Source organism: Trichomycterus rosablanca, chromosome 20 (genome assembly GCF_030014385.1).
Source record: "Trichomycterus rosablanca isolate fTriRos1 chromosome 20, fTriRos1.hap1, whole genome shotgun sequence".
NCBI lineage: Eukaryota > Metazoa > Chordata > Actinopteri > Siluriformes > Trichomycteridae > Trichomycterus > Trichomycterus rosablanca.
Window position 1 is genome coordinate 3017700 of NC_086007.1, and position 17806 is coordinate 3035505.

Consider the following 17806-nt stretch of genomic DNA (forward strand, 5'->3'; position numbering starts at 1 on the left):
CTCTTAGCCGCTAGCCCGCGCCGGGTGATTCATCTCGAATTAGCCCATTATAAAACATATCACATGGACACAGAGAATCCAATTAAGGTCCTGCCTCATCCTTTACTCGGCGTTTCTCTCCCTTTTCTTGCCTCCACACTCCACTCGGTAAAGACATTATGCCGTTTGGATTAGATTTGCGAAGGTGGATTTAAAGCAGGCGCAGGCCGTGCCCAAATCTGAAAAGGACGGGGGGCGGGAAATTATGGTGCAAATCAACTGGGAAATCAGCGTGAATGGAGAAAATCCAAATAGATTATTATAGACTACAGCACATGGACAGAAGACTCTTCTATTCTTCTTCCAATTATTGAATCCATGTGATTCAGCCACAGCAACTGCTAACAGGTCTAATCAATGAATTATATAAGGAAAATTATATGTTTTTACTTTGCAGCAACAGTTTAGGGAAGGCCATTTTCCTGTTCCGGCAAGACTGACCCTGTTCACAAAGCAAGATCTATAAAGACATAAAGAAAAGCTCAGTTTGGAATTGAACTGGAACATCAACTAAGGCCTTCCTGACCAACATCAGTGCCCAGGCATACAAATGCTGTCATCTTTTGACTAAATGGGCACAAATTCCCACAGACAAACTTTGATACAGTCTTGTGAAAAGCCTTCTCAGAAGAGCGACTGTTCTTATAGCTGAACAGATCACACGATGATCGTCAGGTGTCCATATACTTTTGTCTGCTTCTTCATGTAGGAATCTGCTTTAGAGTTCATTTGAGGATTCGCATTCTATACGCTGATCTTAAGCTAGGGTTTGGTCGTGAAAACCTTGTTTCCAGAGGCAGTTTGGGACTCAGTAGTGAGGGCTAGAACTAAACAGAGATTAGTAACACTATATTATGTTATTCATCATAGAACACTGAGCCACCATCAGGACTATCAGGACAGACTCATGAACATGATCTGCCAATCTGTTAGTAGCTCTGACTGCATGTCTTTGGACTGTGGGAGGAAACCGGAGCTCCCGGAGGAAACCCACAGAGAAACAGGGAGAACATGCAAACAGTATGAAGGTTCTGGGTTTGTTTCCCAGGTGGAGTGATCCAAGTCCTTTCTGTGTGGAGTTATATATATATATATATATATATATACTGTATATCTATACAGTATATGTTTTGTTTATGCATTTTCTCACTTTTTTTAGCGCGTCCAATTGCCCAATGGCGTCACGCTTCCTCTCCACCAATGCCGATCCCCGCTCTGATTGAGGAGAACGAAGCTAACCCACGCCCCCTCCGACACGTGGGCAGCAGCCGTATGCATCTTATCACCTACACTTCGACAAGTGCAGTGCGGATCAGCACTGTGTGCGGAGAGACACACCCTGACAGCACTATTTTCCCGTGTCTGTGCAGGCGCCATCAATCAGCCAGCAGAGGTCGTACTTGCACCAGTTATGAGAGAGTCCCTATCCGGCTTTTTAATATCCCACCCTTATATGAACAACAGGCCAATCGTTGTTCATGTGGCCGCTCAGCCCAGCCGGCAGGCAGAGCTGAGACTCGATACGATGTATTCGAGATCCCAGCTCTGGTGTCAGCGTGTTTTTAACGCTGCGCCACCTGAGCGGCCTTTCTGTGTGGAGTTTGCATGTTCTCCTTGTGTCTGTGTGGGTTTCCCCCCACAGTCCCAAAGATGTGCAAGTGAGGTGAACTGGAGATACAAATTTGTCCATGACTGTGTTTGATTTTAAACTTGTGAACTGATGAATCTTGTGTAATGAGTAACTACCGTTCCTGTCATGAATGTAACCAAAGTGTAAAACATGACGTTAAAATCCTAATAAATAAATAAACTGGCCGGCTTGGGAATCGAACCCATGTTCTTCTTGCTGTGACAGGGCTACTCACTCCGCCACTGTGCCGTATCGCCAGTATTAGGAGCTTTATGAATGTGCCCCAGCATTCCCATTCTCTTCTCGGTTACTAATTACTAATCCTTTAAATGGACCTGTTTTCACCACCGTCACCAAACAGACTCGTTATTCCGAGGCCAGCGTCATTTATTCGATTTCTTCTGCAGCGTCTCGTCTTTAGATTCAATAGTTTTACTCGGTTTGGCTGGTTCTCTGAGACCGAACGTGACAAGGGCACTACAGCCGCCCAGCTGCTCCACTCACACACTTAATTCAGTGCAGATTTGTATCTGCGTATTAGCTGGCGGGGACGCGGCATCTTTTATCGCTTGTCAGACGGACTTACTCAATCTGCCTCTTGTTCTCCCGAATAAAAATGTTGATTCTCAGACCGAGCGGAGAACGAGAGGATGGAGGGGAAGGAGAATATTACTATCGCTCGCCGGCTCCGGACCACACCTGCTCCTCTCTTGTTCTGGGAAAAGAGATGAGAGGGAAGGTGAGGAGAGGGACATGAGTGGAGAGAAAGAGAAGAGGAGATAAGATGAAACAGAAGGGGACGATAGAAAAGCAGAATGAGAGAAAGGACGGGACAAAGACAGAGGACGAAAGGGACCGCTTCAATAGCTTTCAGCTTCAAAGCGTGCACCTGAGCCCCCCATGATGACTGTCTGGGTGTGCGGGCTTGTTCGTGTGTGTGTGGGTACCAAATGTCCTAGAAAAACATACAAAAATGCACTAAAAAATGAACTTCACATGCATGAGAACACCTCACCAACAGCTTGTTGGGGATCCATTTACATTTTCAGCGCGTTTTACTCATGGTGGTTAAGTGGGTAGCACTGTTGCCTCACAGCAAGAAGGTCCTGGGTTCGATCCCCAGGCGGGGCGGTCTGGGTCCTTTCTGTGTGGAGTTTACATGTTTTCGCCGTGTCTGTGTGGGTTTCCTCCAGGAGCTCCGGTTTCCTCCCACAGTCCAAAAACATGCAGTCAGGTTAATAGGAGACACTGAATTGCCCTATAGATGAATGTGTGTGTGTGTTTATGTACTGGCACCCCGTCCAGGGTGTTACTGTGTGCCTTGCGCCCATTGAAGAGCTGGGATAGGCTCCAGCACCCCCACGCGACCCTAATTGGATAAGCAGTTAAGAAAGTGAGTGAGTGAGTGACCTACATTTCTGATGAATACACTCTACACAATTGAGGGTCAAGGGCCTCGTCAAGGGCCCAACATAGGCAACTTGGTGGATTTTGGAGTTTAAACCAGTGAGCTTCTGATTACTAGTCCGAGTTGATTATTAGTTGCTGTATGGATGTATACATTATTCACTGTACTGGGTTCTGAACAGCTGTACTGGGCAGCTGTAGCCTAGCGGTTAAGGTACTGGTCCAGTAATCAGATGATTTCCGGTTTAAGCCTCACCACTGCCAGGTTGCCACTGTTGGGCCCTTGAGCGAGGCCCTTGACCCTCAATTGCTTAGGCAGTATACTGTCACAACTGTAAGTCGGTTTGAATAAAATCGTCCGCTAAATGATGAAAATGTAAATGTAAATGAACCGGAACATCAACTAAGACTTTATTGACCGACATCGGTGCCCAGCCATACAAATGTCATCTTTTGACTGAATGGGCACAAATTCCTACAGGCATACTTCAAGGTCTTGTGAGGAGCCCTATTAGAAGAGCTCTTGTTTTAGCTGAAAGGATCACACAGAGGTCGCTCTATTTTACCAGCATTTGTTTTCTAAATCAGATGTCCACCAAGCTCACAGTCAGGTGTCCAAATACTTTTGGCCAAACAGTGTTGATTTTTATTTATTATAATTGAATTATTTTCAAATTTTGCAGCTCTACCTCAAACCTTATTCTATCTGTGGATGATTGAATCTATTCCACACACACACACACACACACCAACAACAATAACACCAGCTACTCACACATTCTACTTCCTTTCAGAACAACAAACACCTGATTGAATAAGCGGTTAAGAAAGTGAGTGAGTATGTGACTTACAATTCTGATTAATATAGTTTCAGCAATTGAGGGTCAACAGCCTCGCTCAAGGGCCCAACATTGGCAACTTGGTGGATCTGGTGTTTGAGCCAGTAAGCTTCTGATTACTAGTCTGAGTTGATTATTAGTTGCAAGTTGCTGTATACATTATTCACTGTACAGGGTTCTGAACCGGAACATCAACTGAGACTTTATTGACCGACATCAGTGCCCAGCCATACAAACGCTGTCATTTTTTTGAACTGAACAGGCACAAATTCCTACAGGCATACTCTTAGAAGAGTGTCTGTTGTTCTAGCAGAACAGATCACATAGAGGTCGCTCTATTTTACCTGCATTTGTTTTCTAAATCAGATGTCCACCAAGCTCATGGTCAGGTGTCCAAATACTTTTGGCCAAACAGTGAACGTTTAATGCAAAAAAAATTACATTCATTAAATGTTTTTAATGATTTTTATCATGATTGAATTATTATTATTTTCTAATTCTGCAGCTCTATCTCAAAACTTATTCTGTCTGTGAGTCTATGAATCTACTCTACACACACACACACACACACACACACACACACACACACAGAGTGTTAAGCCTAGTGAAGACAGTGATATGAACACTATTTTTTCCACAAACGACTAAGTCTCACACACACACACACACACACACACACACACACTACCAGCAACAACAGCAACAACACCAGCTACTCACACATTCTACCTCCTTTCAGAACAACAAACAAATCGTAACAAAGCAGCAAAAAGGACAAAGAGATGAGAGACAGCAAGTGAGAAAGAGGATGCGAAGGTAGAGCAAGGTTGAGAAAAGTGAGAGAGAGAGAGAGAGAGAGAGAGAGAGAGAGAGAGAGAGAGAGAGAGAGGAAGTGATGTGGAGTGAAAGAGAGATGGGAGTGAGGAGTGAGACGAGCACACAGTGAGAGACGGTGTGCTGAGTAGGCGAATGAGAATAAATAAGTGAAGGAACGGTACATGTAGAGCACCACTGTGTGTGTGTGTGTGTGTGTGTGTGTGTGTGTGTGTGTGTGCGAGAGAGAGACAGCGCAGTAGTTTCTGGGAAGAGAAAGATACGAGTGAGTGAGAGCGAATACACCCCACCCCCCTTCCTTCCAGCATGAGGAGCATCACTCTTATTTAGGGAGATTTGTGTGACCGCCTGACAACTCCTCTGTCACAACAAGTGATGAACCTGAGAATATGTGCAGAGGGACGTGAACAAAAAAAAATGCGGCGGAAGAGGAAGACGGGATGATGCGGAATGGGAAGGTAAACAGGAAATATGACATGTCAAGAACTGCAGTCACACTAGAAAACCTACCAGAATCCTCAGAGGATTTCAGTTCCTGACTTTCTCAGAGCTAGTTATACACAGCCAGGAGTCCAAGAGATGGTGAAGATGGCTTTTAATTATACACTAGCTGAGTGGACCAGAGAAAGCCTGTGCTAGCCATATACACTGATCAGCCTCCCTGTTTCTGTAATCACTGTCCATTTTATCAGCTGCACTTACCATATAGAAGCACTTTGTAGTTCTACAATTACTGACTGCAGTCCATCTGTTTCTCTGCATGCTTTGGACCCACACAGGACCACCACAGAGCAGGTATTATTTAGGTGGTGGATCATTCTCAGTACTGCAGTGACACTGACGTGGTGGTGGTGTGTTAGTGTGTGTTGTGCTGGTATGAGTGGATCAGACACAGCAGCGCTGCTGGAGTTTTAAAATACCATGTACACTCACTGTCCACTCTATTAGACACTCCTCCCTAGTCGGTCCACCTTGTAGATGTAAAGTCAGAGACGATCGCTCATCTATTGCTGCTGTTTGAGTCGGTCATCTTCTAGACCTTCATCAGTGGTCACAGGATGCTGCCCACGGGACGCTGTTGGCTGGATATTTTTGGTTGGTGGACTATTCTCAGTCCAGCAGTGACAGTGAGGTGTTTAAAAACTCCGGCAGCGCTGCTGTGTCTGATCCACTCATACCAGCACAACACACACTAACACACCACCACCATGTCAGTGTCACTGCAGTGCTGAGAATGATCCACCACCTAAATAATACCTGCTCTGTGGTGGTCCTGTGGGGGTCCTGACCATTGAAGAACAGGGTGAATGGGGGTAACAAAGCATGCAGAGAAACAGATGGACTACAGTCAGTAATTGTAGAACTACAAAGTGCTTCTATATGGTAAGTGGAGCTGATAAAATGGACAGTGAGTGTAGAAACAAGGAGGTGGTTTTAATGTTATGGCTGATCAGGGTATATTCTAGGTTTGTAGCTGTTCTGTAGTAAAGGACAGTCAGTGTGGGTCTTACTCTTGTTTTTTATACATCTTGGATTTGAGTCTCACTCTTGGGGTTATGGGTCCTGGTCTTGTTCAATTTGGGTCCTGGGTAAGATGGATGCTGGTGTTATTATGGGTTTGATCTTGATCTTTGTTTGTTTAGTTTTTGGTGTGATCTTAGTTTCATTTGGGTTGGAGCTCTGATCAGTCTGATTAGGACCAGGAGTCCTAATCGTGTGGTATGTGTCTTGGTCCCGTCTTGGTCTTGTTAGGTTTAGGTCTTGTTTGAATTGGGTCTTGGTTTTTCTTGATGGTAAAGCATTTTGTGACAGAAAAACAATTCAAAAAACACTAAAATACAATAAAAGCTGCACTTTAGCTTTACTTCTTTATTGTTTCCTTATGATTCTTAATCTTGGAGATGCTTGATGTTGGAATAGTGTTATGTGTGTGGTGGTGAACAAAACTTAACGTGACTTATTGTACTTAAACAGCGAGTAAGGAATTTAATTAGTGGAGGAACTTATGAGCAGTAATAATGAAGAGAAGTTTAGTGCTCCTGTGTCATTAAGCTTTATTTTGAACCAGAAGCGTTTTAGACTCTGGGAAAAGCTGATGCTGATTCTCAGAAGCTCGAGCTGTAACACAAGTTTAAAAGTGAAACAGGGAGGAAAATCCAGATAAACACAGATACATGTGAAGCTGTAACACTGGATCTGACGCTTATTCCACACAAATGCAGATTCGTCTCATATTCACTTTGATGACGTTTTATGATGTTAAGCCGAGCGCTGAACAAAGCCCTTGGTTTACCTGGTTGTTCAGATGTTGTTCTGATGATCTGGCAGGTTTATCCGGCTACAGCCATCATGATCAGCAACTGGACTGATGACAGATCTTTGCTAGAATGGAAACCTGGGTAAATTTTAGCTAAGGGTGTGTGCTTGGCATTTTGGGTGCCATTTAGTTGCCATTCAGTTGATATTTAATAGTAGACTTTGCTCATTAGCCAGCTGACAAAACTCCAGTGGGGGCAAAAGTCTCAGACCATTAGTATTTATTTTCTGATTTCACTGTTTTAATGTATTAGAGTTTTTCTTTATACACACTGATCACAAATCATCTGATTAGTTTAACACTTACAGTTAAAAGTTAATGAGTTTTAGAATCTGTTAGTATTTGGTTTATATTTATAACAGGTGAATAATAACGTCGTGTGAGAAAGTGCTGCAATCAAAACAACAGAACTGAAGAAACTCTGACCTTCATTACAGAGGAATTAATACGGTCACGTTTACAGGTCAGCTCATTAGATTTTCTGTAGCGCAAAATACTGAGAAAATCTGAAATACATTCTCAAAGATTCAATTTTAACTCAAATTATAATGCTAGTTATATTATTTTACTACTATTACTGTTACTATTACTACCACTACTAACTACACCAATACTACTACTATAATAACTTCTACTACTTTTAACACTATTACTACTACTATTACTACAACCACTACTATTACTACTACTATTACTACAACTACTACTGTTACTACTACTGTTACTACTACTACTACCGTTACTACTACTACTACTTCTAGAACTTCCACTACTATTACTACTACTACTACTGTTACTACAACCACTACTATTACTACAACTACTACTGTTACTACTACTACTAGAACTACCACTACTACTACTTCTGTTACTACTACTATTACTACTACTGTTACTACAACCACTACTACTACTAAAACTACAACTACTACTGTTACTACTACTACTACTAGAACTACCACTATTACTACTACTACTACTGCTGCTACTACTATTACTACTACAATTACTACTACACTTAGTACTACTACTACTACTGTTATTACTACTAATACTACTATTACTACCACTACTACTACTAGTACTACTACTGCTATATTACTTTTACTACTATAACCACTAGTACCATTACTACTACTACTACTACTAGTACTACTTTATTTATTTATTTATTTGGTTATTTAATAATTAGGACTAACTGTGCTTAAATCTTAAATAGGAATACATGTAGTTTAACTTAATTTGTCTCAACTGTATTTCTATTGTACAGAAGAAATAAGTGCATTTTGGCTTGTTGGTCTCTTATTCTTTAGTCTTGGTCTTGTGTTAGTCTCAGACAGTACGGGTCTTGCTCTTGGTTTATATTTATCTTGGACTGTTTAGAGTCTCAGTCTTGGTGGTTTGGGTCTTGGGTGAGATGGACGCTGGTCTTATTATGGTGTGTGTCTTGATCTTTGTTGGTATTGTTTTTGGTGTGGTCTTGTTTCATTAGGGTTGAAGCTCGGTCTTGATTTGCTCTCAAATATTTGTTTTTAGTTAAAATGTACATATTATTTGTACACATTTTTACATTTTGATCCTGAACCATAGAACCCGGTCTCTTCTTGTGGTGTATTTAAGTCTATAACACAGAACAGTTCCAGACCTGTATGGTTGCAGAATAAAGAGATTTATGTTAACGACGCTGCTGTGATGTGATGTGATGTGTGGGCTGCAGCCAGGCTTTTATTCTGATTCATTTCTGAGACTTCTGATGTCTGTGTAATTGGACTGACCTGACATGTACAGTGGTGTGAAAACATAATTGTTCCTTTTCTTTACCTGTAACTATTGCACATTTGTTTCACTAAATGATTCAGATCATTAAAAAAAACTTGAGATTGCACAAAGGGAACACATTATTCCAGCTCTGACAGAAGGAGACATGGTAGACTCTGCGGTACGGCAAAATAATACTGTTATTATACATTTTCATTTATTTATGTAGAACTTTTTACAGTAGACGAGGGAGGTTGTTTTTCAAAGCAGGTTTACAATCCAGGACCAAAAAAACCTGTTGAGCAGCCGAGGGCAACAGCGGCAGGTAAAACCTTGATAGGAACCAAACTCTACGGGGACCTCCATCCTCCTCCGGTGGCCTCCGGTGGATCATTTAAATAAATTAGAATTAGATTAAATAAACCAGACATATAACAAATCTTAACAAAGGTTATAACAATTGAAAAGCATGAAGAATGGTCGAGTAAATTCTAGTTGGACAGCGGTTCTCAAACTGGGGCCCTCAGGGAGCCTAGAGAGGGGTCCTGTTGCATTTTATTGAGGGACAGGAAAATCAATAAGCCACTGGCATACGGGACATCTCTTGTGCTGTCCTATAGAGACTGGACACATATTTGATTCGTCCACCTCAACAGCACAATAGTCAACGGACAGCGACGACGAATGATTCCGATTCAGTTGTTCACACCCAGGTGAAGAAGCTCCTACCACTAGTTCACCCAAAGTAAACCCACTATATCAATCAAAATCATTTATCGAATTTCCCATTAACAAGAACACAATATCATGTGTCTTCCCTGCTAAAAAATCTAAGGATAATATCAACACCGTGTCAAGGGGGTCCTGGAAAACCATTTTAAATACAGGGGGTCTAAGAGAAATGGATGGATGGATGGATGGATGGATGGATGGATGGATGGATGGATGGATGGATGGATGGATGGATGGATGGATGGATGGATGGATGGATAGATAGATAGATAGATAGATAGATAGATAGATAGATAGATAGATAGATAGATAGATAGATAGATAGATAGATAGATAGATAGATAGATAGATTTATCCCAAGGGAAATTATTGGAGAACATATCCAGCAGGAACTGCGTTGTTGGGACGGTAGTGGGTGGGATATATTAGGCAGCAAGTGAACATTTTATCCTCAAAGTTGATGTTAGAAGCAGGAAAAACGATCAAGCGTAATGATTTGACGGTCAGATTGTGATGGCTAGATGACTGCAGCTCTTGTGGGATGTTCCCGGTCTGCAGTGGTCAGTATCTATCAAAAGTGGTCCAAGGAAGGAACAGTGGTAAACCGGCGACAGGGTCATGGGCGGCCAAGGCTCATTGATGCAAGTGTGGTCCGATCCAACAGACAAGCTACTGTAGCTCAAACTGCTGAAGAAGTTAATGCTGGTTCTGATAGAAAAGTGTCAGAATACACAGAGCATCACAGTTACAGGGCTGTTTTGGCAGCAAAAGGGTGACCAACACAATATTAGGAAGGTGGTCATAATGTTATGCCTGATCAGTGTATAACATCATGTAGAAATATTTGTATTAATGTTACACTTGACTCCTCAGTAGCTTTCTACTGTTTCCGGAATTAAAGTGTAAAACCATCACAGTGCTAAATAACTAGAGTAATGCGATGGAGGAACGTAGCAGAAGAGTTAAAAGTACTGTAATTAAAAGCAATCTTCTAAGTACTCTTAGACTAAATGTAGCCTGAAAACAGAGGCTGCTAGCGCTTGAGGGAAAAGAGCAATTTACAGAAATAAATAAATAATAGTAAAAAGGAAAAACAAGAGAAATAGAGCATGTTAAATCATGACATGATAAAGGACAAAGGGCTGCAGAGAAAATAAAAACCAGTACGATAAATGGAAAAATGAAGAACTATAGGAAATCGCGAGCAGAGATAAAAAACAAAAAAATCTTGGAGTCAGGAAGGAAAAAAAACCTGAGTAATAAAAGTAAGTAAAGAGAAACGGACGGTCGTGTGAGGTGATGAACGAGAAACTGAAGCAGGAAATAAACAAAAAGACAAAAGTGCAAAATCCAGAGTGATGAAATGTGAGGGAGGAGAGAGAGAATACAACAGCGTGGCATAGGTGGTGAACCTCCACACACACACACACACACACACACACACACACACGCACACACACACACACACACACACACACACACAGATCACTTTCTCTGAATCAGTTAAAGCTCAGAGCAACATCTCATCCGTCTAAGTACTGAAGCTCTCCAAGCGTCTGGGTCCTCGTACTGCGACAACAGCGCCCCCAAGTGTTCAACCAGGCTTTTCTATAGGCTTCTCCCACAGTGATACCACCCTCAAACACACTCACACACACACACACACACACACACACACGGTTCTTAAACCTTGAGCTTACTTGTGAGCTGTTGTTGTTGATGTGAAGAAATTTTGGTCGTTCAGCCACTTCTGGGAGGATTCAGTACTGTAACAAGGTAGTGAAACTGTACACTACCTACCTCCAAAAAATCAATAATAAATAAATTAATTAATTAATTAAAAATACATAAATTACAATTGTTTGTACAGAGTTTATTCATTAAAAAATATGTATTAAAGTAGCCTATTTATTGCGTGGGTACCTGTCACGTTTTCAGCATTTAGGAGACGCTTACAGTACTGTGACAGTATACAGTCTAAGCAATTGTGGGTTAAGAGTCTTGCTCAAGGGCCCAACAGTGGCATCCTGGCAGAGATGGGGTTTGGACCAGCAACCTTTTGATTACTAGTCCAGTACTTTAACCACTAGGCTACAACTGCCCTGAATTTTACAACTGTGTAATTTGGTGGTGGCGGGGCTTGAACCAGCAACCTTCTAATTACTTGGCCAGTACCTTAACCACTAAGCTACAACTGCCCCTACATTACATACAAGCGATAATGGTTCAATATAATTAATATTTTTAATATACATTTAAAAATAAAAGATCTAACACAATTACATGGGACAAGTACACAAAAATATGAGAGGGGGGTTGAATACTTTTTCACAGAACTACACGTATACCTGTATATACACTCAGTGAGCACTTATAAGGAACTATATCTACTGAATAGAACGGGCAGCATGGTGGTGATGTGGGTAACTGTCGGCTCACAGCAAGAAGGACCTGGGTTCTATTCCAAAGTGGAGTGGTCAAGGTCCTTTCTGTGAGTTTGCATGTTCTCCCCGAGTCTGTGTTGGTTTCCTACGGGTGCTCTGGTTTCCTCCCACAGTACAAAGACGTGCAGTCCGGTTAATTGGAGATACTACAAATTGCCCTAAGTGTGAGTGTGTGTGTGTGTGTGTGTGTGTGTGTGTGTGTGTCCGGGGTGTTTCCTGCCTTTCGCCCAATGAATCAGACACACAGCGACCCTGACCAGGATGAAGCACTGATAAGACAGACAGTGAATGAATGAACTATTTTCTCACCCTATTCTGCCCCATCCATCAAAGCGACTGGACCCCCCGAGGACCCCCAGTGACGAGGTGTTATTTGGGTGTTGGATCATCCTCAGCTCTGCGGTGACACTAACGTGGTAACGATGGGGTTCTGTGTTCTGTAATCTGTACGAATGTTGTCGGGATTTTAAAGACTTTAATGTCAGTGCTGGGAGAAGAATGGTGCTCCATCCAAAACTATAAAAGCAGCAATATCCAGGATGAGGAAGCCTCCGCTGATGAAAGATTGGAAACTAAATCGCTCTCGGCTGTAACTGTGTGCGAGCAGCGTTTGTGCCTAAAAAGTCTGCACAGTATTTATGGTACCTTACTCTGGTAAACAAATATAAATAAATGATTGAATTGAACTGATTCTAAGCAGTAACAGGAGGATCCGTGATTCACACGGGATGTTCAGCCGCTAACTGCATGATGTATGAAGTCCATGATGAGAAACAAACCTCTGTAAACAATTCAGCCCAAACTGAACCCCGCAGACGGCCACAAATCTGGATCGAAAAGCAGAAGTTTACGTTCTCCTGCCTAAACTGCAGTGAAGCTCTCGTGATTCTCTTAGCCTGGAGCGACTCCTGAGAAAGTTTAAGACAAAAGCAAATAGATTTTAGCTCGTCTGGTGTTTTTGAACGCTAATGTAGTAGTGTTGGTTGTTAAATGATGTTGCTATTAGGGTGCATTCACCTGAGAAGCGGCATCGCTGCTCTGTTCAGCGCTCGGCTTAAGCGGTGCGGTAAAACGTCATCAAAGTGTGAATATGAGACGAATCTGCGTTAGTGTAGAATAACCATCAGATCCAGTGTTACAGCTCCACGTGTGTCTATGTTTATCTAGATCTTCCTCACGGTTTCACTTTTAAACTTGTGTTACAGCTCGAGCTTCTAAGGAATTGTGAAAATTAGCTTTTTAAAAAAAAAGAGTCTAAAACTCTTATCATTAAAATAAAGCTTAACGTGGTTTAATGTAGTAAAAGAAGGAGACAGGAGCACTAAACTTCTCTTCATTATTACTGCTCATAAGTTCCTCCACTAATCACATTCATCACTCGCTGTTTTACTACAGTAAGTCATGTTAAGCGTTGTTTGTACGGCCTGAGTCGCTTTTACTGCCTCGTATCAAACAGTTAGTCTCATTGGAGGAGCTTTGAAAAGGTCAGCGGCAAACTGAGTCAAAGTTCAATCAGGTGGCAAAAGTGTGTGCCGCTTAGGGTGACTAATCTATAGCAGCATTCACATTTCTACACATTAGACTCCCTCGATTTGCCCTTTTTAAACCCGTTAGTCGCCCTGTCGGAATCTTTTTCAATGTTGTGTTTTTATTTTGTCCCTCTCGTGATTTTGTTGATTTTTTTTTTTTTGACGTTGTCCTGCCTAAACTGCAGTGAAGCGCTCTTGTTTCTGTTAGACTGGAGCGACTCCTGAGAAAGTTTAAGACAAAAGCAAATAGATTTTAGCCTTTCGGGTGTTTTTGAACGCTAATGTAGCAAAACATACAGTATGTGTTGGTTGTTGAATGACGTTACTATTAGGGTGCATTCACATGAGAAGCAGCATCACTGCTTTGTTCAGCACTCGGCTTGAGCGGTGCGGTAAAACGTCATCAAAGTGTGAATATGAGACGAATCTGCATTTGTGTGGGATAACCATCAGATCCAGTGTTACAGCTCCACATGTATCTGTGTTTATCTGGATTTTCCTCCCTGTTTCACTTTTAAACTTGTGTTACAGCTCGAGCTTCTGAGGAATTGTGAGGATCAGAATCAGCTTCTCCCAGAGTCTAAAACGCTTCTGGTTCAAAATAAAGCTTAACGTGGTTTAATGTAGTAAAAGAAGGAGACAGGAGCACTAAACTTCTCTTCATTATTACTGCTCATAAGTTCCTCCACTAATCAAATTCCTCACTCGCTGTTTTAGTACAATAAGTCACGTTAAGCATTTTTTGTACGGCCTGAGTCGCTTTTACTGCCTCGTATCAAACAGTTCGTCTCATTGGAGGAGCTTTAAAAAGGTCAGCAGCAAACTGAGTCAAAGTCTGAATCTTTTATAATGTTGTGTTTTTCTTTTGTCCCTCTCGTGATTTCACTGAGTTATTTGGCTCTATTACGCGTCCCTGGTAAAATATTTAAACGTCATCCCTCATTACTCTGTTTTGTTTTCTCTCTGCGTGATGAACGGTGCGTATTTGCTGTGCATTTGAAACAGAAGTTGAAAAGCTGCTGCTGCCAGATGGAAGCTGGATGATCAGACAATTATTTAGTCTGGATGTGTTTTTACACCGGGAAGCGTAAAAATGGATCAGTGAGCGTATATTTAATAACACTATATAATCACCTAAACACAAATGTAGCACAGACTGTGATATACATATTCACATTAGCTTAGTTTATCGGGATATACTGTTATTAAAATACCCTGAACCAGGACCAGGTACAGATTTGAGGTAACGTAGAGCATCATTTCTATTGTAATGTGCATGTGATGACATTCAGTCATTTAATCATACATCAGATACATGCAATGCCATAACATTAAAACCACCTCCTTGTTTCTACACTCACTGTCCATTTTATCAGCTCCACTTACCATATAGAAGCACTTTGTAGTTCTACAATTACTGACTGTAGTCCATCTGTTTCTCTGCATGCTTTGTTAGCCCCTTTCATGCTGTTTCATGCATGCCTACTGGACCACCACAGAGCAGGTATCATTTGGGTGGTGAATCATTCTCAGCACTGCAGTGACACTGACATTGGTGTGTGTTGTGCTGGTATGAGTGGATCAGATACAGCAGTGCTGCTGGAGTTTTTAAACACCTCACTGTCCCTGCTGGACTGAGAATAGTCCACCAACCAAAAACACCTAGCCAACAGCGCCCCGTGGGCAGTGTCCTGTGACCACTGATGAAGGTCTAGATAGAAGATGATCGACTCAAACAGCAGCAATAGATGAGCGATCATCTCTGACTTTACATCTACAAGGTGGACCAACTAGGTAGGAGCGTCTAATAGAGTGGACAGTGAGTGGACACGGTAATTAAAAAACTCCAGCAGCGTTGCTGTGTCTGATCTACTCATACCAGCACAACACACACTAACACACCACCACCATGTCAGTGTCACTGCAGTGCTCTGAATGATCCACCACCTAAATAACACCTGCTCTGTGGTGGTCCTGTGGAGGTCCTGACCATTGAAGAACAGAGTAAAAGCAAGTTTTAAAAAAGTATGTAGAGAAACAGATAGACTACAGTCAGTAATTGTAGTCCTACTGTGGTTTACAAGATGTAACGTAAAGCCTCCACAAGAGGGCGTTCATGTACAAGTTCATTTTGTGTTAATGCGCCTGTTAAGATTGCAGAAGGCAATTGAGATATCAACTCCGTTCCAACTCTAAATCGTCTGGCCCTTTGATGACACCGCAACTTGTATACAGCATTTAGATACGCACACCCATTCACCCGCCACGCCCGTTTTTATACCCATGTTTTGCCCCATTCACTTCCATTCATTTTTTAACATTTCGAGATATTAACGTTGTTCAAGCTCTAAATCGTCCTTCTTGTTGATGACACGACTACTTGTATAAAATTTTTAGATTCATGCACCTGTTCACTCACCACGCCCGTTTTTATACCCATTTTTTGGCCCCATTCACTTCCATACATTTCCTGAAAAGCAACCCCTGTCAAGGGAAAGTATTGACTGTGCAGTTGTGTGGTGCAGTTCCTCCTTCAGATCCCTACATCATGATGGACTCTGAGGAACCATGGGAGGAGGGGAAGGAGTACTCCGTCACCTGTGTGGCCCCCGATGCCAAGCCGGCCGCTGATATTTCCTTCTTTAAAGGTAAGGTGGCATGTGATATATGTAGTAATGACTCCAAATGGCAGCTCATAACAACATAACACTACCAAGTCTTCACCTATAGTGCATGATAAAAATGGGAAATCGAATCTTATCAATCTCATCCAGGCTGTTAGGTCCTCACTTGACCCACTGGACTCACACTGACTTTGACAAGGATGAAGTAGTTAATAAAATAAGTGAAATAATAAATGAAATGTTCCATCAAGTTGGAATAGTGACTAACTTTCTTCTAGTTAAAAAAGTGTATTTGTGTGTGTGTGTGTGTGTGTGTGTGTTATGTGCAAGTGCTAGGTAATTTAGCCCGCTCTTGTTTCTTTCTGGTTCTCAGACGATGCAGAGCTGACAGATTTGTGTGTGTTTGTGTGTGTGTGTGTGTGTGTGTGTGTGTGTGTGAGAGAGAGAGAGAGAGACAGAGAGAGAAAGAGAGAGAGAGTGTGTGTGTGTGTGTTTGTGTGTGTGTTTGTGTGTTTTTCTTTGTGTGCATTTTTTTTTTGTGTGTGAGTGTGTGTTACTAAGCCTTGGCAATACAAATGTCCATATTTTGTTATGCCTTGATTTTGAGTGTGTGTGTGTGTGTGTGTTTGTTTGTGTTTGTGTGTTTGTATGTGAGTTCTTGTGTGTGTGATTGTATTTGTGTGTGTGTGTGTGTGTGTGTGTGAGTATGTGTGTTCCTGTGTGTCTGTGGTTGTTTGTGGGAGTGTTCCTGTGTGTATGTTTGAGTGTGTGTGTGAGTGTGTGAGTGTGTGTGTGTGGTTGTTTGTGTGAGTGTTCCTGTGTGTATGTTTGAGTGTGTGTGTGTGTGTTTGTGAGAGTTTGTTTGTTTGCTCGTGTGTTTATGTGTGTGTGTGTGTGTGTGTGTGTGTTATGTGTGAGTGTGTGGTAATTAAGCCTTCTCTTGTTTCTCTCTGCTTCTCAGATGGTGAGGAGTTGATAGTTGATGTGTGTGTGTGTGTATTTGTTTGTAAGTGTGGTGTGTTTGTGTGAGTGTGAGTGTGTGTGTGTGCATGTATGTGTGTGTGTGTGTGTGTGTGTGTGTGTGTGTGTGATAATTAAGTCCTGGTCTTGTTTCTCTCTGTTTCTCAGACGGTGAGGAGTTGATAGATGTGTGTGTGTGTGTGTGTGTGTGCGTGTGTGTGTGTGTGTGTGTGTCTGATAATTAAGTCCTGGTCTTGTTTCTCTCTGCTTCTCAGACGGTGAGGAGATGACAGATCTGTGGTCGTTTACGATGGACGGCTCGGAGGATAAACTCCTCAGCACTCACACTAAAGTTACGTACGTGTTTCTGCATCATTACACCTCAACACCGTCACGACTTAAACAGCAGCTCTGCTTAAAAAAGGAATCACAGTTTTTTTTTTTTCTGCAGTTAGATGAGATGTTTGATCAGCACTGTGGGAAGAATCGTTCAGACTGAGTACTTTTAAATGTGGATTTTAATTTGGTCAAGTTCTTCAAAACTTGTCACAAGAAGCAACGTGGCAGTGGTGGGGTTCAAACCGACAACCTTCTGATAACTAGTCCAGTAACTTATCCGCTGAGCTACAAGATAGAGTTTAAACAGGAATCGATGTTAGACAGCAGCTCTGTAACCAGTTCTGGCTCATCGAC

At 42.0% G+C, this 17806-nt stretch overlaps 1 protein-coding gene across 1 annotated transcript in view; it reads left to right on the plus strand.

The window, feature by feature from the left end:
• The window catches only part of nphs1 (NPHS1 adhesion molecule, nephrin), a 114588-nt gene that overhangs the window by 35935 nt on the left and 60847 nt on the right, over positions 1 to 17806 (plus strand). Inside the window, exons 5-6 of the mRNA XM_063016447.1 lie at positions 16055 to 16177; positions 17389 to 17470. Of these exons, the coding sequence (XP_062872517.1) occupies positions 16055 to 16177; positions 17389 to 17470 (205 nt within the window). The remainder of the gene's footprint in view (positions 1 to 16054; positions 16178 to 17388; positions 17471 to 17806) is intronic.